The sequence below is a fragment of the Plectropomus leopardus genome, chromosome 19 (genome assembly GCF_008729295.1).
Source record: "Plectropomus leopardus isolate mb chromosome 19, YSFRI_Pleo_2.0, whole genome shotgun sequence".
NCBI lineage: Eukaryota > Metazoa > Chordata > Actinopteri > Perciformes > Serranidae > Plectropomus > Plectropomus leopardus.
The window spans coordinates 17076327-17104025 of record NC_056481.1 but is presented as its reverse complement, the minus strand read 5'-3'; the positions used below and the strand labels follow the sequence as shown (position 1 = coordinate 17104025).

General features: G+C 41.1%; 2 protein-coding genes across 2 annotated transcripts; one reads left to right on the top strand and one right to left on the bottom strand.

Annotated features, from left to right (window-relative positions):
• Nucleotides 1-1174: 1174 nt before the first annotated feature.
• sbk1 (SH3 domain binding kinase 1) lies at nucleotides 1175-15532 on the bottom strand. The gene is made up of 4 exons (XM_042508319.1): nucleotides 15041-15532; nucleotides 5882-6123; nucleotides 3102-3304; nucleotides 1175-2585 (listed from the first exon to the last, which is right to left on the bottom strand). The coding sequence occupies exons 1-4, from the start codon at nucleotides 15076-15078 to the stop codon at nucleotides 1758-1760; spliced, it is 1311 nt and encodes a 436-aa protein (XP_042364253.1). The 5' UTR covers nucleotides 15079-15532; the 3' UTR covers nucleotides 1175-1757.
• Nucleotides 15533-20925: 5393 nt separating this feature from the next.
• Nucleotides 20926-26126, top strand: LOC121958652 (retinol dehydrogenase 13-like). The gene is made up of 7 exons (XM_042507729.1): nucleotides 20926-21011; nucleotides 22782-22900; nucleotides 23001-23156; nucleotides 23250-23354; nucleotides 23467-23679; nucleotides 23795-23896; nucleotides 25623-26126. The coding sequence occupies exons 1-7, from the start codon at nucleotides 20947-20949 to the stop codon at nucleotides 25943-25945; spliced, it is 1083 nt and encodes a 360-aa protein (XP_042363663.1). The 5' UTR covers nucleotides 20926-20946; the 3' UTR covers nucleotides 25946-26126.
• The last annotated feature ends 1573 nt before the right edge of the window (nucleotides 26127-27699 follow it).

Below are 27699 nucleotides of genomic sequence, written 5' to 3'. Positions count from 1 at the left end.
CCACTCAGAAAATGTACAATCCCTGTATTATTTTTTGTTCCACTGGAAATGAATGTCATCAAGAGCAGTTCAAAAGTGGCAGATTCAGTCAGTGTTTTTCAGCCAGTCAATGGATTTCCATTAATAATAAAACAAGAAGTGGCCCACTGAAGTGTCCTGAGGTGACGCCTATCTCTGAGAATATGTCTCTACGTCTAGACAACGACATGAAAAGACATCTCATACAAACTGCTACATAGAAGTTTCTTTTTTCTTCTTTTTCTCTTTCTCTTCAGAAAGACTTTTATGCATTGGAAGTTGGCAGGAAGTCTGAGAAATGAATGAAGTTGCGTAGATTTGCCCTCAGATCACCGGCCTCCAACTGATCACCAGATCAGATGAAGTTTTGGCCTCCCCGGAGCTTATGGGGTATTTCCACCAGGAAGTCGGTTCAGTTCAGTTCGGTACACATTTTTTTGCGTTTCCACTGTGAAAAACACTGAAACCATCCCTATTTTTGGTCACCCTTCTGCTTGAGGTACCTAGCACACAGATCTGTTACTAAAAGGTGGAGCTAGAAGCGCTGCAGTCTGTTCAATGGTCAGTACAGAATCAACACTCTGTGCTGAGTTAACCACTGTTCATACTGTGCAAAGTTTTTCATATATTAGTGAACTATAAATGCAGCAGCTGAGGACTGAGAAAAAAATGATTTAATTCACTGGGCCAACTGCCAGCAACTTTTAAGGTGGAACATTTACTTGTAATGTTACTGAATGCATGAGTTGACGACATGAATCCATCAACACACCTTAAATTTGCGATATGACAGTTTGACGTATCCATTTGTTTTTATTGTCTTTCTTGAATGACATACACTTTTAGTGATGAGTAGCTCTATAAGGGTTTAAGAAACATATATTAATTTCGACCAGATTATGTGAACTGCGTATATTCTAAATCTCACTTAGAGAAAAACTTGACAGAGTGTTGTTCCTATGTGCTTGGGCAGCACTTAACCCCTGCTCTTGCCTGACAAGGAGTCAATGCACAAATCCGTTTTCATGAATATCCCACTGCAAGAAACTCTGACTCCAGCCTGCAGCCCCATTCTGTGGAAGATAAAAGAGTGCTGACTTCACTCTGTATCACCAGTGAACATGGAAATATAGCAAGCGCTGCTGGACGGAGCAGTGAGTGACAACAACCTCGCCCACATGTAAGAGTACTGTCTGCGGCGGAAACACTGCACAGATCTAGGTTCTAGGTACCTGTTCTTGGTGTTACTTTTGGTTTCAAAGGTACTATACCGAAATCCTTTGATGGAAATGCAGCTTTATATTCTAAGATAAATAAACACTAATAAAGAGACATGACATAAACAAAAGTAGGGAGACGAGTGATGAGTGAAAAAAGACAGAATCTAATTATAGAATCATTAGCACCACCACAGTGAATGGGCAGATAACACAAATGTCTGGATGGCAGAATGAGCTGCTGAGAGGAGCCCACTCTTAAACGGCTTCTCAGCTTGGGAAGCAGTCTTTGGTCACAAATCAAAACCTAAACGGCGTGTGCCAGTGATAAGCTGTCCGAGTGTGTACCGCTGATTGATGATGTCCATTTTCCACAGCCGGGGATGTGATCCTGAGCTTCTCTTTCATGGTTAAAGTACCCCTCTTTTTTCACTGGAGTCTCTGTGGTAGTCATTAGCACCTCTTCACAGCTTGTTATTACTGTGAAAAGCCATCTAGTCTCCACTGCTAACATTAGTGTGGTCACACACAGATTTCAATGGCAGTTGCCATCACCATCTGGCTTTTGTTCTTGTCTCGGCCTGGAGACTGGTGCTGCCCAGACTCCTCTCTGGGAGAAAGCGGGTCGGACAGGACGCTGCGTTTGAGTGGTGCCGGGCGCAGGCAGGATGTTCCTGGAGGGGTAGAGGGCTCGGGGTGTCTGTGGGAGGAACGTGATGAAGTGGAGGATGAGGACGGCGTGCAACTGCCAGTACACACTCCCGAGCTTGACCTCTCACCTCTCTTGGCTCGACAAGAAGCTCTACGCCTTAGCTCGCTGACCAGCTCGTACTTGACAAAGCAGAAGACGTCTTTGACTCCACAGCGTTTTTCCGGCTCAGCAGCGAGCAGCCTCTGAAACATGCGCAAAGCATCGTCAGTGAAGCGGCGCCACTGAGACGGGTACATCCCCACAGGACACCCTGCTTTCTGCCAGCGTCTAAACTCCTCGTAGAAGGCATCGGCCGGCAATGCCGCCTCCCAGGGGAAATTGCCTGTCAGCATGCAAAAGACAAGCACGCCGAACGCCCACACATCTAGACTGGTGGTCACAAGGAAACCCTCGGCACGGCTGGCGCGGCACACCTCTGGCGCTGTATAGGGGATGGTGCCACTCACTCGCTTCACACGGCAGCCAACGCGTCGGGTCATACCAAAATCAGCCAGTTTGATGCGGCGGCACTCACGGTCAAACAGGAGCACGTTCTCAGGTTTGACATCCCGATGCACCAAATTTTTACTGTGCATAAAATCCAGTGCCAAGCCCAGTTGCTGCATGCAGCGTTTGACCATTTCCTCCGGCAGACCCACCTGAGAGAAGGAGAGAGCGGAAGGAAGTGTTGGAGAAATGAAGGCAGAAAAATAGATAACATTTGGATTAATGCAATCTAATAGATGCAGTACATTGTGTAGGAGGTGAGACTATGGGAGGTGATTCCAGAAAAGAGCTTCATGGTGAGTAGGTTACAGTAGCCCACAGTTAAAAGTTGTTGATGGTTATATTGAGTGTTGGATTGAAAGCACAGGGTGAAAAGTGACATGAAAAAGGAAACTGGAACAAGAATCTGACTTCTGAATCCATTTTTTAATGCAACCATTTTTAATGAGTCTTTAGAAGAACCTTGAAGTCAAACACTGCCTGCACATCAACTGGAGTAGCACTAAAGCAAAGTGAGAGCTCAGCGCAGAGAGAAAACCGGGACGAAGACAAGGCTTCGATCCCAGGAGGGCTTGTTAAAACCGCTGTGTCTGAACATGGCGGCTGATTGGAGCAGCTCCGGCTGAGTGAAGATGGTGATTGGTTGAAAGGCGGGATGATAGCTTTACCTGTGGGGGGATGATGTCGAAAAGGTCCCCAGCTGGGGCATATTCTTGTCCAAACACGTAACTGTCCTCCGTCTCAAAGAGCACGTCCAGGACTTTGATAATGAAAGGGCTGCAGCTAAGTGAGCCTGTTAGACTGTACTCCCGCAGGAAACTCTTGAGCTTCGTCTTATTCTTGGTAACGAACTTCAGCGCCATTTTGGTGCCTGAAAAAAATCAGATGGAAACATGTAGACAGAAAAAAATTAAAGGGAAACATGCGTGTTTTTTAACCCAGACACTCTTTTCGCATATTTTTGTGACCAGTCAAGATGAGAATTTTGTTTCAGTCCAAAACCAGCAAAACTGGCTGCAATGTAATCCCTACTGGCAGTTGTACACCGTAAATTAGGAAAAGGGTTTGTAAAAGGGCTTGTTTTTGTCATTGAAAGGCTCAGATTGTTACTACAGACAAATATAACGTTTTCCTTACCTTTCACTGGTTTGTTTGTCATTGTGACCAAGTCTCGCTCAAGGAGAGGACTTGTTCTGAAATCCCACTAGAAGTGGCTTGTAGCAGGAAAAAGAGTGGTGGAAGCATTAGTGACAGTTGGAGAGAGGACTATCACGGAGAGTTCGTTGCCCGAGTACAGAAAGCCTTGCACAGAATTATCTGAATTATTATCAACGTCATGGCTGAATATTTAGCTAATTTCGAAAAGGTGGAAAAGTATGTGTGATTTCAGAACAAGAGTTTTCCTTGAGTGATACTTGTGGCTTGTGGTGCGCTCCATTTGCACAAGGAAGTCAGAATTTCTGAGTTCCCAGTTGGAAATTTCAACTGGAAGATACTTCACCAACTCTGACCTCTAAATCCGAGATAGCTGCTCTTCTCATCAACAGTTTTGAAAGCCGTAGTAATATACTGTTTATTAGCAGCCCTGTCCTATTTGTGTCTCATTAAAATAGTCGTACACACAGTCGATCCTGTCCAACTTCTATCTGTGGAAATGTGGCTACCATGTTTGTATGCACAAAATGCAGCGTCATTCATTGTTATCAACTGGTATTGCTAGCAATGGCTAACTTGGCTTGTACTGGTATTGTTTTCCAATTTGTTTTACTAGATTGCAATCAAGGCGGATGTAACATCATTCCCAGATTCAACTGAGGTATATAGGATGCACCGTTTTTGTTAGTGTGTGGTTACACACTAACAAAAACACCGGATCAGCCCAAAGTAAGGAAAAATGTTTCATTTCTCAGTAGGGTCTTTTCTGTAATGTTGTCAGACACTTCTGATACCAAGCTTAGCCTGTCAGTGGCATAACCAAGCAATTTAATTGACATACATAAATAAGGCACAATTGGCTCTCTCACAATACTAATCCAGTTTAAAAAATTGTCTCTCCATTAGTCACATTAGACACAAAAACATGGCAGAATAGAGTAAAAGTTAAAAAAAAAAATACTGGTTTCCCTTAAAGCTCTTGTGTATTGCCCCTGTGTATCAAATAAGTACTGCCAACGTTTTACCATCCAAAACACTAATAGTGTTATCCAAAGTGAATTTGGAAGTGTTACCTGACACTCTAATGGAGCGGAGAGATTCCCAGCAACCCTGTCTTTGTAACAGCTGCTACATTCATTCATATAAACATGTAGAGTGAATGATCTCACCTCCATTACACACATACAACCAGCTGTTCGGGATCACGGCTGCAGATATGCAGAGTGCGCACACAGCACTTTAAATCTCTGCTGGCCTCTCAGCCTACTTTACAATGCTTCATTATACCACTTTCACACTGAGCCAGCTCTCTAACCTTGATTTTATTACAACTAAAGATTAAACAGAGAACCTAAAAAAAATCTGTTAACTGCTTAAATTAATGTCTCAGCACTTAAGACTTTATAACACGGTGATCTGCCTTAGCTAGTTGTCCTCAACTGAGGGGCATGCTGGCATAATGTGGAGATCTAATCAATCTCTTTTTTTTTGTATTTAAGCATGTTTAGATGATGGACTGTCAAGACCAATCACTAAATATGATGGACAACACGTCTCCACTTCCATTTCAGTGTACAAAAAGTAAGCAAAAATGTCCCAGATGTGGCCACTGCCACCTTGCTCTTGTGACGTCATTTGGAGACAGAGGCTGCGGTCGAATGCCTCTTTCTGCTTAGGAGGGTTCCTAACTGAGTGAGATGAACCGGAAGTACCTGCGCGGCTGCCATGATAAGAGCTGTTTGAATTCTCCTAATATTAAGGAAAGGTGCATCAGTGCTTCCTTTATAATCTCCTTTAGCATAGGATACACTGGAGCATCCTTTACCAAAGCAAAGGAGAGAATCCATCCCACAGTTCTTTGCAGCAGCAACTTTTAAAGTGATGCGCAACAGCGGCCTCTATTTGGGGAATCAGCAGTTTATTACATCACAGATCACTGTATCACACACACAGCTGTCAATCATGATTTCAAATACCTTTTTTGTATCATCAAATAACTAATTAGAAATGAACTTATCAGAAAAATTAACACGTGAACATAAATCAGCTATTAAGAACTACCTGAAATGACAGAAATTTATTTAATGTGTACATAAATTTTTTAGTTTTGCCCGTGTCCTATCCGATAACATGGAGGGTGTGGGCTTTATAACCTATACTGCAGCCAGCCACTAGGGGGCAATTTGGATGTTTTGGCTTCAGTTTTGGAAGCTGTCATGTTGCCCATCATTATATACAGTCTATGGTCAAGACACACTAATAAAACAGGGTTAAAAGATAAAGACCTACTCACCCTGTGTGCGGTGTGCCACCAGGTCCACCTTGCCATATGTGCCCTTCCCCAGCTCGCGGATGTGCTCATATTGTTTGTTTACATCTGCTGCCGACAGAGAAGTGATAGCCAGGGCCTGCATGTCCTCCACGGGCACCCCTCCGCAGTACCCCATCTTGGATGTAGGTGAGCCCCCGCCGCTGCCAACCCGTCCCGGCCCGGATGGAGAAAGAGACAGGCTCGCCTTGACGCTGTGGGGCAGACTAAGTGAAAAGGAGAAAACAAACAGTGCATAGAGTCATGTTTTCCTCTGCTATGATGATGCAAGTTTTGTATATGAACGTGTTTATGACCGAACGCTCTTATCTTTATATTTATTAGTACCCGTCCATATATTCTTGTCAGTACATCGTGTCCCGAAGGGTGGTTAAATCAGGAAGGCTTTAACAGACCTTCATTTCCATACAATCAATTCAGGGATGGCGTCAACAGGGGAAGTGCTTTCAGTAAATGTATTGGACTTCATGCTGTCCCTGTAGATCACTCTGGCCAGCTTTCAGATATGGCTGGTCTCAGACAGCACTTACTGGCAGACAGCTACAGGAAAATCAATATGACCAGGTAGAGAGACTAACAAATGGAAACAAATGGAGGGAGCTGACAGCTCTGAGGTATATACATGCCGTTGAGGCATGCCAAAGATCATCTCTGAAGTCATCATGGTACGTATACATTTTCCAACAGCAGAAACAATCAGTGAAGCTGTGAGAAAATGGGTTTCTTAGTTTTGCCTGGAAAACACATTTGGTTTGCACAGCGGTTTGCTCCACAGTATGTATTTCGGTCAAATTGCTGAAGCTGAAAGAAAAAAAATAATACTGCAACAGAAAAGTTATTGCTGATTTTCAGAAGTGCCAAGTTTGAAATAGGTCAAAGTGATCCTAGGAGGGAAAATACAGCTGCTTTAATTGCATGCTCCAATGGAGTCGAGCACACAAAATGTACCAACTGACAACAAATTAAAAATCAGAGATGAGTGACTGTGCAGGTGAGCCTCTGTTACAGTGATTGAGCGAAGCTACTAAACTGTACAAAATGGACCTTTTCAGCAAATGAAGTGGATCACACTAATGATCTTACCCATTGTTTCTGTTCGACCTCCCCTTTCCTGCACACACAATCAAATTTAATCATCCAATCATGCACAGCACGAACACACATACGCACACTAATAGGCATCAAATCAGCGCAAACAATTTTGCTGATGGCCTTTTTCATCCATCATTCAAAGGAAACTGCTTTGCTCTTTGTTCTTGTCTCCCTGCAGCCAGTTTCTCAGCACCACTGCTTTAAACGAGAGCATCACAACGTGTCTGATTCGACTGACAGTTCGGGGGGCAAAAAAAAAAAAGATTGCTGCATGGCAGCAAATGTACAGTTGAAAACATGGTACAGTAGGTTTTGTTCTGAAGGTGTTGAGGTTCCTCTGCGATCTTGTGGGAGGCGAGTGATAAATATAGCTATTAGACAGCGAAAACTAAAATAGGATGCGACCATTTGCAGCCTCGTGTTCTTGGCTCGTCGGTCTTTGTCGAAGAAACACTGCAAATAGAAAGTGCCCTGTTTGCCGTATGCATCTCTGTAGATAACACTTGCTTCTTGATTTTATCATAAGCATGGGGATGCTTATATAAGAGGCTATGAATATTGTAGCCCACTCATTCTGAGCGTGCCCACTGTATAGCCTTCAGCAAGTCAACACAAAAGTTGATCATTATCCAGATCAATCCGTGATCCAGGTTTGGTGATTAAACATTTAAACAGGACAGACAGACAGTACATTTCCTCTGACCGCCCACCCTCTGTGGCCCCATCGCCTCTATGAGCGAAGCAGAGCGAAGGGAGCACTTGTTTACTTCTTCCATTCAGCTCCACAGGCAGAATGTGCAGCACTCCAGCATGGATCTTAATCACATTACTCAGCTCCCACAAAGACAAAAGCACCCTCCCCGCCCAACAGCGCAGGATGCTTTGCACTCATTTCCTTTGCAGAACTGGATTAAGAGTCCTGAAATGTGATGAGTGGTTGGGGGATGATGATGCTGTAAATGTGAACCAGAAACTGCAGTGTAGAGCCCCGGAGGTGTGGGGATGAAGTTATGTTCGTCTCTGGGAGATGATCGTGTGTGTGAGTGTTTGCTAAGTTCTTGTGTATCAGTCGCACAGTGACACTCTATCAAAGGCCCTTTGTGTTCCCACCTCTGAGAGGGAGCAGCTGTGAGCCTCCGCACGACTCAGCATTCGTGCTCGACCACAGCCGCATGCCCCGCTGATCTCCCATGCTGCCCTCTGCTCCTCTCCTGTCCTCTCAGGCGGCTAAAGACAAGGTAACAGCAGCACGCTCCACATAGAGATGGAGATTTGTCCTGACACATTTTAATGTCTGTGGGTTTTTGAGCCAGTCCCACTCACTGTCAATCATCTGTGAGTCTTTTCAAACAGATCCCTGGGCATGCTGCTCACTTATTCCTGTTATGTTTGTGTCACTGTTGTTTAGGTAAGACCTTGTAACTTCAGTGTGATTTTTATCATGAAAAATAAAGAAAATAGTCAAATAATAAACTCAAAAATGCACTGTCTGAAAACAAGACTCTTTTTTTTTTTTTCTTTTTTCAAATTCCTAAACAGTGGAGATGCAAGACTTACGCTCAGCAGCAACAATCTGTTTTCCCGCCTCTAATTTCCTCTAAAATACAGATTGGCAATCTTGCTCCATTTAGCAATTACTCAAACAGAGTTGAGTGCATTCGCAGTATAACCCTCTTAAAAACCAGGTTGTTCCCAGAAAAAGGCAAAACATCCAGTTTCACGTTCTAATAAGCACAGCGTCGGACTGGAAACCTGTTGTGGCTGACTCCGTGAGATTAAACTGCAGAAGCAGTTGACCTTTTTTCCTCTATAAACCCGTAGCTGGAGACGAGAACAGAGATTCATTCTGTAATGCGGCTGACAACTGTGTCTCTGGTCACAGAGTGTCTCTTAGCAGCCTCAGGGTGTGACATGCACCTTGTCCAGTGTGGTTAGCCTCTGAACTCTAAGGGTTACACTTGTGACCTCAGGTGTTACTGTTGACTTTGCAAAGCTTTATTTTTTGTGACTTTTCACACCAGTCCGAACCTATGGCTGAACCAAAGTGTGGACCTTGGTTATTGTCACTTTGGATGAACTTTATTCGGTTTGTTTTGGTTTAACATTGCATTTATGTGAGTGACTGTGTCTCCCTATACTTGACATTGGTTTGTAGAAAGGCTCTCCCATCCCCTCATTTCCCCTCTCTCTTATCCTCCCTGAAAATAACTGCAAAGTGTCAGCGTTTTTGTGTATTTTTACCAACTGACTCTTTATAAATTCATCTCCACTCCTCCCAACGTCCTTACAGCAGCTCATTTTGTATTGTGAATGGTTACATAGTAACAGGTGGCACCTTGTTTGGTAGCCTCGACCAATAGTATTACATTTTTTGCTAATATTCGACAGCCTAGCTTCCACAATACTCCAACAATGGCGAAAGCATGACCCAGCCTACTCTGCCTCTGATTAGCTCACTGTAAATTCTGACAAGCTGATTTCACTTCAAATAAGCTTGGAAACCGATTGCGCTGAAAAAGGAAAGTAAATATAGCTAGTCATCTTAATTTATGTTTACTTTTCATCTAATTGTTGAGTTTACTCAAAATTGAGCCTTGTTTCCTTGATTTCGTGAAGTTGTTGCAACTTAAAAATGACAAGTGAAATTCACAAGTGTTATCAGCTACAGTTTACCAGGTTAGTCTGACTTAACTTGATTATCACAAAGAGGATTTTGCCAATGATAAAGTTAGGAGATCTGCGAGACCTGTTTCATTAACATGTTTACAAAAATACAAATATGACTGACTAGTGCTCAACCAGCAAAATAAAGATATATAGCACAGTAAAATTGGTTTACTGATGTTTTTAAAACTTAGAAGGATTGATTTAATCAAACTTGTCATTTTTAAGTTGCAACAACTTCATATAATCAATTAAAGAAAATGTAATTAAACCTAACAACTGCATATAAAGTGAACATAAGTTTGGACTAATAGTCATATTTACTAATATTTTTCAAGGAAATTTGTTTCCGAGATTTGTTAAAATAAAATCGACTTGTCAGATTTTACATTGTACCAACCTCACTCCTCAGGCCTAAAACCAACCAAGCCAAACAATGAAGGCAACCAGGCCATCAAGGGCAGAGTAGGGCAGGTCATGCCTTTGCCATGATGTACTTGTGCATAATAAACAGCCATTTCTCCTGTTTGGTATTGTATTTTTGGAGCAATAGGCCCTCAGAGCAATGGGTGTTTGTTTTCAGTATTGCGCTGTTGGACAAATGGGTTGTCGGTGCAATGGGACATTTTTCGGACTAATGGGTTTCAGCGTAACAATGGGCAGTCCCTGTTTGTTCTCAAAAGACTAACTGTGGTAAAAATATCAATGCATTATTTTGGGAAAAAGGTCACGCAGGTGGACAAATGTCTGTGATACTGTCATGCGACTGTCATCGGGGACAATAATTGTGTATTCAGAGAGGCGTCCCTGTGTAAAGTATGAGTGATACAGTTGCGATGAACTGTGACATGACATTGATGAGCACATTAAGACTTCACAGAAGTGAGGTTCAAACATGAATACAAATTTGCCTACAGGTGATGAGCTAAATAGAGTGAAAGATGAAAATTTGGACATTAGAGTTTATTTTGCACCTACAAGTGTATTACAACGCATTTATCGGCAGGTTTACACACATTGTTTGCCCTTTTTAGTCTAGCCTTCCTTCCTCCTCTCCTCCTTCTCTCTTGTGTGTTCCAGAAAATGTAAACAAGGGACTAATGAAAGAAATAAAAAGATTGCTGAGCCTGTCTCACATCCCTACCTCTCTCCATTACTAATGGATTAGTTGCTTTGCTCCCGGCAGAAGAGTCATTATGGGTGAAGACTGATCTCCTGTGTCCAATTTACTGTCAAAATGCCCAACGTGTCTTGCCTCTGGGTCAAAGTGAAAACAGTGAGTGAAATACAGTGTGACTGATGTGGCCTCTCTCGCTAAGAGAAAACAACTGCATGCAAAGACACGCATATAGGCATATTTTTGTCCATCTGTCTATCCCTCTCCTTGTTGTCTCTGTGGATGGGTAGATTAAAAACAAATGACTGTGATCTAAACAATCTGTCATTCGATCAAAAACAAAATGCTTGTGACAGCCAGCTGCAGTCAGAACCCTCTGTTCCTCGCTCAGGCATAAAAAAACTGAATCCTCTTCCTCAGATAGAAAATCAGAGCCGGTGAGTTCTTGGGTTTAATGCCTCCGCCAGCTCGCAGCTGATGAAACCTCCTGCTGTGCTGTGATAGGTGAACCAGTGGCCTAGGCCACGGTCACTCTCTTTGACAAATCACCCGCTCTCTTTGCCCGGCTGCCCATATGGAGGATCCCTGCTGGGACTGAGTCCTGTGTAACCCGTCCCTGACTTGTCTCGCTTCTACTCTCCTTCCCATCATCCCTCTCTCTATCTCTCGCTTGCTACTGTATGCCAAACATCCCATGGAGCTACCGCCTGCTGGCAGAAACACTGGCAGCCATTGGCCTCCTGCTGGTATGACCTAAACCCCTTGAAGGGACAACCCAAGGTTAAAGGGATCCAAACAAAGACTGAGAGTGGAAATCAGCTAAGGGAGGTCAAAGATACTGTTCAGGGGGCACAAATGACCATCAGAGAAAAAATGGGCACAATAATAACCCAGAGTTTGGGATTAAAGCTGGGGTAGGCAGTTCTTTGAGGGGCATCCCTCTAATAACTCTCTAATAACCTTTCACCATACTGTAATTCATGTGGTCTGACTTCTGCACTTCCTCTTGGCTCTGTTGTCAAGCTTCAAAAATCTAGCAAGTGACTACAGACTTTGGCCAATCACAAATTACTTCAGAGAAAGGGTGCAGATGAATGTGCATGTCCCTTCTGATTCAAGAGTGAAAAATCTTGTAGAAAAAAAATGTTATTCCAGCATGGGCAACAACTTCCTAAACCAAAAATGGAAGACAGACTTAGCAAAAAGAGTCTAAAAGAGAGTCTGATAATAAATGTCCCAAAGATGTATAGTTTAGCTTTCTGCTAATGGTGGCTGAGGGGTCGCAGCTAATTCGAGTTTATTTTTTGTTGCTAACCACAAAATGTTAACTCAGATGGCTTTACGGGCCCACAAGTTTTCAAAGGAAACAAACACTAATTTTCATAGGACTGCCATTATATAGCAACATCATGACCACAATCACAATCGGGATGATTGAAATGAATGATTAGTGCTCATATAGATTACTGCATGAAGCGTGTGCACATGACTGAGCTTGTCTGGTGCAAAGGTTTCACAGGGAGGGCAGTGCTGCAGAAAGAAGGCTGTATTTTCAAATCAAAGGTGTTGTTTTTTTTCCCTTTTTCAGAAAACTGCCTATCCCATCTTTAAGGCTTTGAGATTAGAAACTGTTGATCATCTGGTTTTGAATGCCGTCACAAACAATGTCATCGTTACTTTCGCTGTAACCATGTCCTGCACAAAAAAAAAATCCCACAGTGAAACATCACTGCAAAAAAGCTACAAAGGGAACATGCTGTACCTAGCCCCCAATCTCTCTCAATCCAGTAGCCTCAAGTTTCAATAGAGGGACTTCATGTGACGAGAGAGAGAGAGAGGGAGATTGCAGGATTGGGGAAATCCAGTGAAGAACTGAACTGAAGCATCCCTCCCTTTGTACCACATGCTGTAGACTGCGTCCCTTTGATGTCAAATACATGGGGAAATGTGACTCTATTATGAGCTCAGAAAATGGGGTCTAAGAGGGGGTGTGGCTAGATGATGTAAGAGCATCGCTAAGGAGGACATTGCTCCTTTTTTTCCCCTTCCTTGGACCATTTTGCCTGTCACTTCAAGGCAAACTAACAGTATATGGTGATTTGTTATCCCTCTAATATACTGTACAATAACATCCAACTACAGTCAATGCACTAATGGTGATTGCTGAGGCTGCAATTAACTCTCTCTCTCTCTCTTTTATATTCAAATATGCATCAATTGCATGACTGAGTGAATATTAGTCATTGCAGCAAAAGCAAGTGTAGGACACAATGTTCAACACGAGTCAACTAAAGAAAAAAGAACATACTGTACAAATCAAACTTTGATTCACTAAATGATGAAAAAAAATGTGAATAACTATGATAGGGCTCATGGAAAGCGCAGCAAAAACATGACATATACACTTAGTCATACTATGAGCACACCCACACACACATACATGTAAACAGCATGAATGCTGATTGTCATTACGCAGCTCTTTTCTCACAAACATAATAGCAGGTTAGGATGCAATGCGCAGATATTAAGTGAAGTGTTGTTTCGTTATTTCCGCCCAGCAGGACACAGACTCATAAACAAAAGAGTAGAAAAAAATGTCCTCTATGTGCCCTAATTGGTGTTTGCATCCTGTCTGTTCTCTGTGCAGCCATGTTTTTCTATATTGCCAGAATGTGTCTGTTGCTGAGTCTGATCTCCTTTTAGTAAACTGATTACAACATTAAGCTGTCTTTTTAACCCCATTTTTCCAGTATTGATTGTAAAACATTGTGTTATATGTGTTTTTTTTTTAGTTTTGTGTCAGTATAAGGGACTTTAATGGGTTTAGCTGCTGTTTATATGCCAGCTGTCAGACTGGGTCATTGTCTGAAATTTGCTATTTCCTTATGAAGCTGTAAAATTGCCATATTTTAATGTGTTGGCTGTAGTGACAGATGCCCCTTTAGTTAGATCTAGTTCTGCAGGTCACCCATATATGGCACATTGCTTTGGACTCATAGGATGTTTTTGCCTAAATTAAAGTTGGAGAATTTGAAGGACTGGGGGACACAGGACATTTTGAGTGTCAAACACTTACTTTTCTGCATTGTAGCAAATTTTTAGGCAACTGTTTGTGCCTTTTCTGCATCAGTTTAAGGTGGAAATTATTTTTATTTCATCAAAAAAGAAGTCTTCTACTACTTCACTGCTTATTGGAAGCGTGGCTGCGGCAAATGCACATGTTGTACATATTGGAGGGGTCTCATCCCCTGCTACCGACCAAAAATCTACGCCTCTCTAAGATTTGTTTTTTCAGATCTGTTATGTTTTCTACCATTGTCCTGTATGATGATTAACTCTTAAATCATTCTGTATGTATAAAGTTTTACAGTGTTTGAGACACCTGCTCCAGGTAAAGCAACTTTGACTCAAATTTCGGGTTAAACTACTCCTCTAAAGATCCCAACCGTTACAGCTGCTTCTCTCGATCAAAAATGTTTGTGACAGCAGCAAATCCGTGTGTGTATTCGCTGCTGTTGCCTTTCATTCAGAGTCCATTACCAGCCTGCGAGCTTTGCTTTTATACAGGGTCTGCTCTATCAAGTCAGCTGCTCATTTGAATGCATTAGACGGCATTAACGATGAGATATCACCTGTGTGCCCTGGACAAAGTATAAAAGTGCCATTAAAAGTGGATTCCCCCGGATGCCCTCGCATCCATCTAGCAAATCACAAAAGCAAAGTGGGAAACAAATAGGTGAGTGATGTGGGTGAACACAGGAATTAAGTCGCAGCTCAACCATTAACTCTAGTTAGAGTTAATCATAGCCTACAGCTCCTGACAGTGATGCTTTATTATACATTGGGCAGTTGTGTATTATTCATATATGAATATTGTCCCTGAGAGTGAGTCAAGGTTTGCACCACACACAGTTACTACAGAATTAAAATCAAATAAACTCTTAAAATAATGATTAGTTTTTCTGACTATGATTTTGTCAGGTCACTACATTAACTTATGATTGTATATAAATGATTGTTTGCCTTTATGATCTATGGATGCATTGCTGCTTATGTTTAACAGTTTGTGTCTTGTGCTTTGAATGTATTATTATTATTATTGTGACTACTAAAAAATGCACAATATTACAAAATAGAAGACCCAGGCAATAACACACATTTTCAAACCCTTATTTTTTTTGGCCAGCATCAGCTTTCAGACTGACCCGGTTTCAGGCACCTCAGGGTGCATCTAGGTGTTACTCACTCACCTGCTGGCGACCTGTCTCTCTCCTCCATGGTCCTGCATCCGCTCGGAAAGCAGAGCTGCTGCGCTCTGCTCCGCTCTGATCTGCACGAAACTGATGAATGGATCTCCTCGTTTCAAAGTTATCGATAGCTGCTGTCAAAAAACAAACGAACAAAATAACTGTCCAGGTCCCTTAAATAAAATCTCAAAAACCTTGCACGGCTGACAAAGCTCGGCTGAGATTTCGTCGTTGTGCTTTGCTGCTCGCCCGAGAAGATTCCCGTCCTGTTTCTGGAAGATGCTCTTCAGTTTGTGACTTTCTTCGGAGGCGGATTAAATCAAAGCATCATCAGATGCTGGAGGCTGAGATGAGGACACAGGCTGGGATCCCTCCTCTGAGCACCCACCATCTCAACCTGCCAAGCAGCGGGAGGAGGGTGCGTGTTTATCTTTCGCTCCTCCAGTGGTCCGCATGACCCAGTTCAGCACCACACACACACACTGAGACGAACCCATTCACTCGCATCCACGCAGGGGGCTCAGAAACAAAAAAACCTGCGCTCTCTGCAGCGTGCATGGACCAATTTACATGTTCCCATCAAACTCAGCTCTGCGCCTTGCTCTCACTGTCAGTCTGTTTTGTCCGTCGGTCCGGTGGGACTCTGGGTTTGAGGATGAGGAGGAGGAGGGGGGGTTGGTCTCAGATATTACTCCTCTGCTGGTCCTACCAGTCAGCTCCCTCATTGTTCACCGTCTCCACCCTCTGGCAAACTAATACGCTCACGTGTTCCGGGTCCTAGCGCCTGGACGCTCCCCATCGATGCATCCATCCTCCATGAGCTTTTACTTTTGATTCATGCTTTGAAGGAACAAGCTGCTCCACTCTTGCATAATTCAACAGCTTATGGCCTCAAGTACTTCACGCGGTGACTTTGCCAACTGTCCTTATTAGGTAACAGCGAGGCAAGACTTTCAATTAATTCAGTGCCCTGGCAGCTCCCCTTTTACTGTACATGTTTAACAACAGGCCTCCTGCCAGACGTGTTTGCCAAGCAGAACAGATTGGACTGAGAAAACAGCATCGACATAACAGGGATAACCTTAATGCATCATCATCAAAGACCGCTGATCAGATCATGAAGATCAGGGGCGGAGCCACACGTTGTAAACACCTGGGGATCAGCCCAAACCTTGGGGTGGCGCACCCCCCCGACTATTTTTTCCCTCATTTATGGCCACCATATGCACTATTTTTCAAACCATTTTAGATAACAGAATATCTAAAAATATATTCTTCATTAGGGGAAAACATGATTGCTGCCAAGATTTAAAATAAATAAATAAATAAATATTTCTGCAGAGCCCTATTTGATATCTATTTGTTCTCCAGCTGTCTGCATTATTCTGAAACCATAACACAACAAATGTTAAGGATGACTAATTTTCACTCCTGTCACCATGGATGGATTACTGAATAGGCGTACTGGGCACAGGCCCAGGGCCCCAAAGTGTAAGGGGGACTGCAAAGGAAATTGAAAGAGACACACACTATGAATATAAATAACTATAAAAGGGGGCCAAACAACTACAAAAAGACACAAAATAACTACAAAGACATAAAATTACCCCCAAGATGCACAAAATTACATCAAAGTGACAAAAAAAAATGACCAAAACTTCCCCCACAAAATTACCCAAAAGAGACACAAAACAACCACAAAGAGACACAATACCACTAAAGGATGCATAACAACTACAAAGAGATGCAAAACAACAACAACAAAAGAGGCAAATCCACCATAACCTCTTTCTTGCTCATATTGATGGGAGTTGGTGAGCTTTTTCCTTTTACGTGTCTGTGCCCAGGGGCCCATTGTCTCATGATGTGCCCATGCCTACCACATAAAAGAAGCAAAAATTGTCTGATGTTACACTTTTTGATTTTATTTAATGTAGGTGGGGTAAGACTTTGGCATTAACAACATTAATAATACTCATTATTATTATTGTTATTGTTGTTATTATTGTATTTTTTTAAATCTTAAATATAAAGATCAGAAAATAGTTTTTTGTGTCTGTGTGTGTAACTTTCTCCCATCTTGATCTCCCCCTAAATGCAACTCACATAATACATTTACAGGACCAACCTTTTTTTTCCACCCCTATCATATATTGTTTTTTCTTTCCTGTATATGCTTTTTCGGTCTCTTCTTTCCATTTTGCCTGTTCTCCCAGCTCAGATTTACATTGACGAGATGCAAGTCAGGCTCACATTTAGACTGAAGAGTGTCCAGGATCAGGAAGAGAAGACTGAGGCCTAAAAACAGTCAATACAGGGAAATATGATCTTCCTGTTTCCTGAAACAAAATAATTTGACCCGGGGTGTTTTAATCCTTGTTGGGGAGATCAGATGGATATTGAATAGCTGCATCTTCAGCATCTCTTTGAGACATTCAGGTGTCTCATGCTGCAGGCCAATAAGCAGCGAGGCGAAGACTTTCCTCTGGGTCATCTCCGGGAACAGAGCCGTCATAAATCATAGCGGAGGTCAAGCACCGTGAGCTGACAGCAGAGAGCAGTGAGGGTCAAACACACCGGGGGGAAACACCTCTGAGCTGTGAACAAATGGAGCATCGCTGCTCCTCCCCTCTCCTGCTTCAGACACCAGACTCACGTCCTAGTTTTTACTTTTTATGTGTCACCTCAAGTTTTCCACATCTCGTTGCAAGGGGGTGGCCTTGTTTTTCCGCTGTTCTCAAATTCATCTTTTTGAAAAGTTTACTTTTTGTCCTAGCTGCCCTACAAACTGCAGTCTTACAGCGGTGGGATACTTAGGGCCTCAAGGTGAAAGGGGAAGCGTTTGGACATACATGCCTTTTGTGGACCTCAGTGAAACTTTTATTTCACCCTGCTCTGTTTTTATAACAGAGTTAGAAACTGTGGGGCCGGCCGTGGCTCAGGAGTTAGAGCAGGTCATCCACGAATAAGGAAATTCCAGTCCGCATATCGAAGTATCCTTGGGCAAGATATACTGCCCTTCCTGTGTGACTGCATGAGAATGGATGCACCTTTGTGGCTCCCTGTGCAGTAGCCTCGGCCACCAATGTGTGACTGTGCTTATGCGAATGGGTGAATGTGACATGTGGCGTAAAAGCGATTTGAGTGGTCAGAAGACTAGAACGGTGCTACAAGTGCTTGGATGGATTACTGAATGAGGGTGCCGGGCACAGGCCCGGGGGCCCAAAGTGTCAGAGTCCCCGCTGGTCTTCCACCTGCAATATGTCCCTCAAATTAACACATACCAACAAGGAAGAGACTCAAGAAGACTAAAAAAGAGATGCAGAGAAACTGCAAAGAGATGCAGGATAACTACAAAACAGGCAAAACAACCACAGAGACGCAGACTGTCCAAAAAACCCACAAGTACTTGAAAGTGACAAAACAACAACGAGGAGACACAAAATGGCAACAAAAAAGAGGTAAAATGGCAGAAAGAAGAGGTGGTGACGACTTAACTGTGCCCAGGGGTGCATTATCTCGAATTCACCCATGGTTAGGACTATTTAAAACTACAATAGAACTAAAAATAACAAAATGTTAGGTATGCACAATAACATCGTCATGTCAATGGCAGATATTGGCTTTAGAATAACATTTTGGAATCAGCCAACATGCAGATTTCTGCCAATATCACAAACTGATTATCTTTTTTATTGACAAAGTGAACATGTACAAAACATCAGTCCAATCCACAATATTTTTCTTATTTTGCACAATTAATGAATATTACATTCACTGATAAGCATCATATCTTGTGTCTCGATCTGCAGGTGGGCCATCAAGATAAGAGTTTGCTTAAAACAATGTTAATTCCAATAAAGAAGAGACCTGATGATCACTAAAATTAGATGGAGGAAAAAATGTGGATATATCTATATTGGTATCGGTTATCAGCCAGATGTGTTGTTATATATTGGCATATCGAATATCAGCAAAAAATCCAATATCGTGTATCCCCATAAAATGTGCTAAATAAAAAGGATACATCATCAAAACGAAGAAACACTGAAAAGTTTAAGTGTTCATCTTGTGGTTACAAAAGCAAATTATCACCCACATTTACAGTCCTGAAAGTAGACTATGCTTTACTGTCAGGGCACGTCATGAACTCCTGTCAGTGGTTCTGTTAATTAATGATTCCTGTGAGAGCATTTTAGTTACATTGGTCATAGATGATCTCATCATTAGGAAAAGTGTGTGTAATGTCTTTAAATGAGCATGTAAAAAAGCAGTGGGTCTGTTTACTTTGAAAACTTTCCCCTGTCAATATTCCAAACACTCTGCTTTATGCAGAAAACCAATCCCACTAATCTGCATTTGCTTTGAACAGCAGGTACTTAGACTATGAACAGAAGAGAGATTTTCCCAATTCAGAGAACATGTGGAGTAACATTTAGGCAGAAAAAAAAGTTAAGTATTGAATTCAAAAGCTTGCTGCTGGCATACAAAGCTCTACACAGCCCTCACATCTCACACTAGGCGTGGTGTAACCCTCCAGCAGCCCCTCTCCGACTCTTACTGTAGCTCTGTGTTTCCTCTGCAGCTTTCACTCTTTCAGAGTCACCTGGCTCCCCAAAAACAGAATGACTCTGCAGTCACAACATCAGAGTCATTTCGCAAGTGTTTTTCACAACCCAAAAACAGAAACAGAAAATAATATCACCCTCTCCCACTGAATAGCTGAATAGTCCTCCATCCCTGGTGACTCACCCCAATTTTATTTCCTTCTCATGGCATTTAATTTCCAATATGTGATCACCGGGATGTTGTCATGACACCAAATGCAACAACTGTAAGGTTTAACAGCAGTTTTTTCCCCCCAGATTGTAATGTATCTCAGTATTTTAGGTGATAGTATCACAGAGTACAGTATGTACAATATGGAGTAGATTCCTTGAGCTTACAGCATTTTCATAAGCCCTTCAAAAGTAAAAGCAAGACGTAAAATAAAAGCAAGAAATAAAAGCAACCAGCTGGAATAAACAGTAAATATGTCAGTTTAAAGAGTGACAGAAAACACACAATTCAGATATAAAAATACTCATCTTCTTGCAGAGCCACTTATAGCCTAAGTGATTAAGTTATTTACAAATGTATTCATTACATTATACAGACAATGTTACAAAAAGTTTCCTTTTCATTTTTATGAACTTTTACACATCCCTTTTGCACATTTCTGCAAATTAACAGCGAAGTTCTGTAAAATCCTGACATCATGACACTGTTCAGTTTACAGTAATATTTTGTGAAGTGCAGAACCAGACAAAACTATTAATTTTAAAATAAGTATATGTTAAAATAATGATATTTCTTTGGAAAAAATTATAGATTACTATATTTTAAACAGCAGAAAATTGCAATACAAAAAATAGTACAATTCTTTTAAAATTACATGACTGTGTGAAAATAATGTTTTTGTCAGGTAGATTCTGAGTTCTGGTTTTATAAGTATACTTAAAAACTTTTTTTCCATTTTTATTCAGGTACACACATATTATTGTAGCCTATTTTAAAAAACATATAAACATATATATATATATATATATATATATATATATATATATATATATATATATATATATATATATATATATATAATGTGATTTCCTTCTCTTTCTTTATTCTTGATTATTGCAATATTGCTTTTACTGTGTTTTACTGTGACATGTGTTTCAATAGTGACTACAACTCCCACAATGCCATTGGGTTTTTTTTTTCTCCTCGCCGTTAGTTGATGACGGTAAAAACATGCGCTTGTAACCTTGTGCTGCAGGAGGCAGGAGTGTTGTCAAATCAGCAGTGAAGAAAAGAGAGTGAAAACATTATTTTGATGATATATATTTTATCGTCAGTGTTATTCGGGAGTTATGAGTAAATATATTTTACCAGTTTCTGTTTTTGGAACAGTGTTTGGAGCTGCTGTTTTACTGAAGTGAGTAATTATATGTCGTAAAGCTTTATGATGTAACCGTACAGCTCTCACTGTGTTTGCTGCTGATATAAGTTTCGACTTAAAGCTTTGTCACAGTGTTGAACGCCTAATTGTAATGTAATGATACAGCACTTAACTACACTTTACCATCCAGCATAGTAACCCCACAAACAGCCTACAGCCTCCTCAGCTCAACAATGCTTTACAAAGGCAGCATTTAAAACAGAGTGATTGTATTGAATTAAATAGATTGCAAAGTGTTTATGACATCTGTTTACTCATTCACGTTTTCTAAGACTTCAGGGAATGTTATGTTTTTCCATGTGTCATTTCACTTAATGACATAGGACAATGTGGCAGTGACATGTGAACAGTTATCTATAAGTTAAGTCCACAGGGTCCCCATGGTCATGACAGACATAGAAAAGACATCAAATTCAGTCATGGCCATGAACAAAACTGGACTATTTGCCCCCCCATTCTTCCCCCTCTTTGTGTTGTTTGTGCACTATTCCTGTTTTTCAATCCTAGATGTCCCAGAATTTGAACTCAAAATAAAACAAACAAAAAATGGTGTTTAATCTTTTGAAATCTTAAAAAAAAAAAAAAAAAAAAAATGGTTTGATTTCACGATTGCACGGGGAGAAGATAGTGAGCAACTTAAAAATATGTGGATCAAAAAGTAGCAAGAAATTAGTAAAAAGTTACGAGAAATTACCTGGAAAAAGGGAGTAAAAAAAGAAGAAAAAAAAACAAGAAAATTTTCAACATAAAAAAAGTATATATATATATATATATATATATGTGTGTGTATGTATGTATATAACCCCCCTCCCCTCTTTTTAAGAATTATTTTTAGGTCATTTTCTTCTTCACTTTCTTCACTTCTACTAATTTATTGAAATTAGTGGGACATTTCTTGCCAGGTTGGTCATTGCCTTTTTTCCCCATGGTTTTAAAAGAAGTTAAACCAATTTGCTCAGATTTAAAGGGTTAAATAGCTTGTGAGACGTGTCTGAATGCAGCACAAGAAAACTGATGTTCAAAATAAAGGGTTACAGTGGGTGTTGATTCAGGGACCCTCTGCAACCTTTCATTAAAGCCAGGTTGTGCAGAAATCAGATTTATTTAATTTGAGTTTTCACTGAACAGTTGCCTGCAGCGCATTCGCTCAGCCCTGGAATTCCTTGAATATAGCCCCTGTTGTAACAAAGTGTGAAAAAAGTCCTTGAAATTCATGTGAACCACATAAGGCTGTCTTAAATTTTGACCACTTCTTGTTTCATCAAGTCATTATAATTAAATTTTTCAGAATCATAAATCGCTAATGCACCACCATCTTGACCATGGCACCCTCTCTCTCTTTTTTTTTTTTTTTTACCTCACATGTATTGTGTGCCACCCGACATTGTACTTTATTTTAACTTTTATTCACTCTTAAAACCCTAAAAGACTTGTAGACCCACTTTGGCATGGAAAAACTGAAAATGGCTAATTTTAATGAGCCAGCTTTTCACTGTGATTTATTCTCTCTTTTTACAGTGCTCCGATGTAATACTTTCACCAAAAACTAAAATTGAACAACAAAATTTAACTATTTGACAGATGATTTTTCATTTCCTCATAATATGTAGGCTCAAATGAAGAAATAGTGCTTGAAAAAGTACTTTAAGTCCATTAAATTTAATTTTGTGAATTTGTGTGTGCACCCTGTATTGCAACTTCAAGTGCTTAAAGAAGATGGAAACTGAACTTTAATTCTTCTCATAGGAACCATGTGACTGGAGGCCGGTGTCCCAGTAAGGCCACCATAACTGAGAAGACTGTGGTTATAACAGGAGCCAACACAGGCATCGGGAAAGAGACTGCCAGAGAACTGGCCAAGAGAGGTGTGGAGAAAATATGACTCTGATTGAGTGAGAAATATATCAAATCTTCAGCAGTTATTTTGTGCTTAATGGCACACGCTCCTTTTCCCATTATCATCAGGGGGTCGGATCATTATGGGATGTCGGGACATGGAGAAATGCGAGGTGGCTGCAAAGGAGATACGAGGGAATACGCTGAATGCTCACGTTTACGCGTGTCACCTCGACCTGGCCTCTGTGAAATCCATCCGAGAGTTTGCAGAGAGAATCAAACAAGGTGAGAAAACAAAAATGTCGCTGTCACTTCTTCACTTATAGAAATGAAGCACATTCAGTAACAGTTCTCAAATCTGATCTTTATTGTTTGTAGAGGAGAAAAGAGTGGATGTACTCATAAACAATGCAGGGGTCATGAGATGTCCAGCAGGGAAGACAGAGGACGGTTTCGACATGCAGTTTGGCGTTAACCACTTAGGTACTTTAATAACGACAAAGTTTGTCTAAACTCACTTTCAGAAAATACATCTAAATTATCCTTAATATCCAATAAAGTCTACCTGATTCTGATAGTTTCTCACTTCCTCCAGGCCACTTCTTGTTGACAAATCTTCTGCTGGATAAGTTGAAAGAGTCCGCCCCCAGCAGAGTGATCAACCTGGCCTCTCTCGCCCACATCGTTGGAAAGATTGACTTCGAGGACCTGAACTGGGAGAAGAAGAAGTTTGATACCAAGCAGGCGTACTGTCAGAGCAAGCTTGCCAACGTTCTGTTCACCAGAGAGCTCGCCAAGCGATTACAAGGCAAGTCTACTGGCTGTTGCATATGTGGGCATGTGTGGGAGGGAGTACAGCCTATGTTCTGGTTTGTAATTGGCCATTGGATATGTATTTTTAAACAATGCTGCGTGTGTAACAGGCACCGGAGTCACGGTGAATGCTGTGCACCCAGGCGTTGTTGCCACGGAGCTGGGGAGGCACACGGGTCTGCACCAATCACAGTTCTCGAGCTCTGTGCTCAGTGAGTATCCCGCTTCTTCATTGGATTCTGAATTTAGAGAAATCAATAAACGCTTACCTAATGCATATGCAACAATTAGCTGAGTGACTGTTCTATTCTTACCTCCTCTGAGGTCAGTATAAATAAATATAACCCCACTACATTTCTAGAATGAAAAGTTTCTCATCCACGACACTTCAACTTTATAACTGTGAAAAAAGAACTGAAGAATCACGACTGAAAAGCAAAGACATTCATTTTATCTTTCTGACTTTGCTGTTTGATTTAAGGTTTTCTTCTTGGTTTTTAGGACAGCAATGGGGAAAGTATTTCAATCCTTTACTTGAGAAAAAATAGCAATACCACTCTGTGGAAATACTCAGTTACCCACTTTGAAAATTGTGCTTAAGTAACATTAAATTGGTAAGATTACAAACTTAAAAGTACCTAATGGAGAAAAATGGCAACAGTGACTCTTATACTACTATATATTTTATTTGTTTTATTTAGTTGTTTCATTAAAAACAACCAGAGCCGAGGAGCAGCTGTCAGTCATGTCACCGCTGTTCAGCTGTAAGATTAAAATGTTTGTGACCTGGCTGCTACATCGGAAAAGCTGAGCAACACAACCAAGCAGCACCATCCAGCCGCACCGACGTTCTTATTTCACAGCTAAACAGTACACTAAAATATGCTTGTGAAAACACATCTGAGGGGAGAAATAGGCGATGCAGTAACAGAATCTTGGTTCATATTTGATCAGCACTGACTAGTTTGACAGCAGTTTACCAGCAGTGATTGACATGACTGAGCTGCGTTAGACATTCCTATGCTCTGATTGGTTGTTTTAGCTCACATTAGGTAATACATGGAGGCACATATCTATCTCATTTAGTGCTGTGAGAATATAGTGACATTTTTGGCAAATATGAATAAAGTTACATTTTACTAAAAATACAGCTTAAATGTGTAAAGGGATTTGTATATGTAAAAAAACTGTAGTTGAGTATAGAGCTCTATATTTCCCTCTGAATTGTAGTAAAAATGAAGTATAAAGTGGCATCAAAATGAAGTATCAAGTGTCTACAATTTTCACAGTCCACCATGAGTTTTGGCTGTTAATTTCAGAGATTGGGTCCGTTTTTTTGAACCAGCAGAGGAGCATGTAATACTTAAACTAAAGTTAGAATTAATATAACCAAAACCATTGTTGCAAGGTTTTTCCTCCACAATGTTACCATGTTATACATCGCCCCGAACTACACTTACATTACCATTAAAATCTGTGAAACCTGAAACCAAAGTACACCAGTGCTACTAATTTGATAGAGCTTCTTGTTGCTCTGTCTGAGCATCAGTGAATATACATGTTTTATTTGTTTCACAGTGAGTTTTTTTTGTAATTACATGCACTCAGGGGTAATAAAATCTTCCACTATGGAGAGAACAGTGTTTGTTATTGAGCTCATTTACTATCAGTGAAGGAAATAATAAAAATCTGCAAAGCAGTGTGTGCCAGATCGGATATGAGCAAATGCAAATGATGCACATTCATTTAAGTGTTTATTTTTGTCACATAGCTCAGAGAAACACAGTGAATGCAGTAAGCACTTGGACTGGTACTTGACATTGGCTCATTTATTTAATGAAGTACTTGTATTCTGATAGGATCTAAAAGATAGTGAAAACACAGTATTCCTGCGGAGTTTAAACCAGCAAACCTGTGGTGTCCATCACTCCCCCACAGGTCCCTTTTTCTCCCTGTTGGTTAAGAGCCCAGAGCTGGGGGCCCAGCCCAGCGTCTACCTGGCAGTGTCCGAGGAGATGGAGGGGGTGACGGGAAGGTACTATGATGTGATGACAGAGAAGGAACCGGCGCCCCAGGCCCTGGATGAGGAGGCAGCTCGCAGGCTGTGGGAGGTCAGCAGCAGGCTGGTGGGTCTGGAGGGCGAAGGACAATCAGGCAAGTCACACCCACCGACAGAAATCCAGAGCAAAGCTGCACAGACTGTCCCAGCGCAGAGACAGGGACAGAGCCCAGGACCAGCTGTCAGTGCTGTGGGGCTGTAGACCTGCTCTGGCCTCTGGGACAGATGGGGATAATGGACCTTTATGTCTTGAGCTGTGCCAGGCTCTCTGGAACAATTAACTGTCTGAGGCCGTGAGTCAGGCTCTATGTGTAATTACAGTCTTTTGCACATCTTTATGTTCCTGTATCAGGACACACTAAAAAAAAAAAATCAGCCATGAAAAAAACAGAATATTTGAACTTTATTAAATCTGAAAATCAAAATCTCACCAATCTTTTTTGTTTTTTATGTGCTTGAATAGGATTTGACATAAACAGACAGTATTTCACATGCTTTATTTCACACAGACACTACAAGGACAAGTGAAGCAAGTCTCGGTAATGTGAAGCATATATGTGTTTACAGAGGGAGGCATTGTTACGTATTTTTACTGAAGAATCACCTTGAGAGTACCACAAATGGTTCTGTTGTTGTGGTTTCAAGTAGAAAGTGCTGATAGATAGCGCCATCTGGCTGCGAGCACCAAAACACAGATTACTGTAGTTTCAGTGTTAATTGTACAGATCATGTTTATAACATGACTGTTTATATGGATGAGAAGCTGCGTTTTAGAGCTTTGAATGTTTTTGCCTCATCTTGGATGCCTTTTGATTTGCTTTTTTAAAACCTGGTAAGAAAGCCAGTTTGCAGATACTCTAAACTTGCTTGACTGTGATAATCAATCATAGATACATTATCTGCTTTTTTGTGCTGTATGTTAGCTCAGTGCAGATAGCATTAAACTGCAATGCACTGCAAACCTGTTGGAACTTGATTTACTTGATTTGCATCCAATGTTATACTAGATTAATGAAAGCTAATAGTTAAAAAAAAATCTATTCAAGACAAAAAAAACTGTTAAAGAGCCACAACACAGAAGGGTCATTTGAGGTAAATCCACCCTGTTAAAACCTTCTGTGGTATTAAAAGCATAAGCATCCATTATCATTCATCACATACTTCTAAGTGCACTTCTGCTTTTGCTCTTGTTTATTCCTGCCTCTTGCAAAACAAATCAAGTTACAAAAGCACTCATCTTGTGTTTCTGATCCCCTCGGACCTCTCGGTGCAAAGAAGAATATCCATCCCAAAAGTATTTGAGGGATCCATTGCATAGGGCTTTTTCCAACAGTAAATCCCTAAGTACAGATCAATAAGGGGCACTCTCTGCACTAATGCACACTGATCGACATCAGCCCTGAAATTGTAAACCGTGGGTCATTTATTTCAGTGTCGGTTTACCGGTGGAGACCCTCCCTGGTGCCATCCTAGAGGATGATGGTTATTATGGATGAGCAACACAATCACTGGGTTCTTCTTTGCTCTCCAGATTACCAAAGACGTGACAGTCTCCAGAGCACGATGCTGTCTGATATCGTTTCTCTCTCTGGCGCAAATCAAATCAAGCTTGACCTCTAAAATTTAATGCTCATAGTGTTTTTTCTGAATGTTATCCCTGCTTTGTTTGTATATTTGTCCAATAAGTACAAATTGTGTATTGAACAAACAAGAATAAGTTTAGACAGTGATGCTGCATCTTAAATCACACGCTACGCACGACATCCAGTATGTGTTCTATGGTTCAACATACATTTTGAAGCTTCACCTTCTGTGACCAAACCCTCGAAGGGGGACATTTTTTTAGAAACTTAACAGCTAAACTGAGTGTTTCAGAGCATTTTTAACAAAACTCTCAAATGAGGGTTTCTAAATGTTTTTTTTTTAATGAGGGTTATATGAGGGAGCCAGAATACG

Excerpts from the sequence above, each read along its gene's own strand:
- sbk1 (XM_042508319.1), bottom strand. The coding sequence starts at position 15,078 with ATGCAGGACCATGGAGGAGAGAGACAGGTCGCCAGCAG. Across the intron at positions 6,124-15,040 it reads GAGAGACAGGTCGCCAGCAG|TCTGCCCCACAGCGTCAAGG; the intron begins GTGAGTGAGTAA and ends CTTTTCACTTAG. Across the intron at positions 3,305-5,881 it reads GGTGGCACACCGCACACAGG|GCACCAAAATGGCGCTGAAG; the intron begins GTGAGTAGGTCT and ends GATTTTTTTCAG.
- LOC121958652 (XM_042507729.1), top strand. The coding sequence starts at position 20,947 with ATGAGTAAATATATTTTACCAGTTTCTGTTTTTGGAACAGTGTTTGGA. Across the intron at positions 22,901-23,000 it reads CAGAGAACTGGCCAAGAGAG|GGGGTCGGATCATTATGGGA; the intron begins GTGTGGAGAAAA and ends CATTATCATCAG. Across the intron at positions 23,355-23,466 it reads GTTTGGCGTTAACCACTTAG|GCCACTTCTTGTTGACAAAT; the intron begins GTACTTTAATAA and ends CACTTCCTCCAG.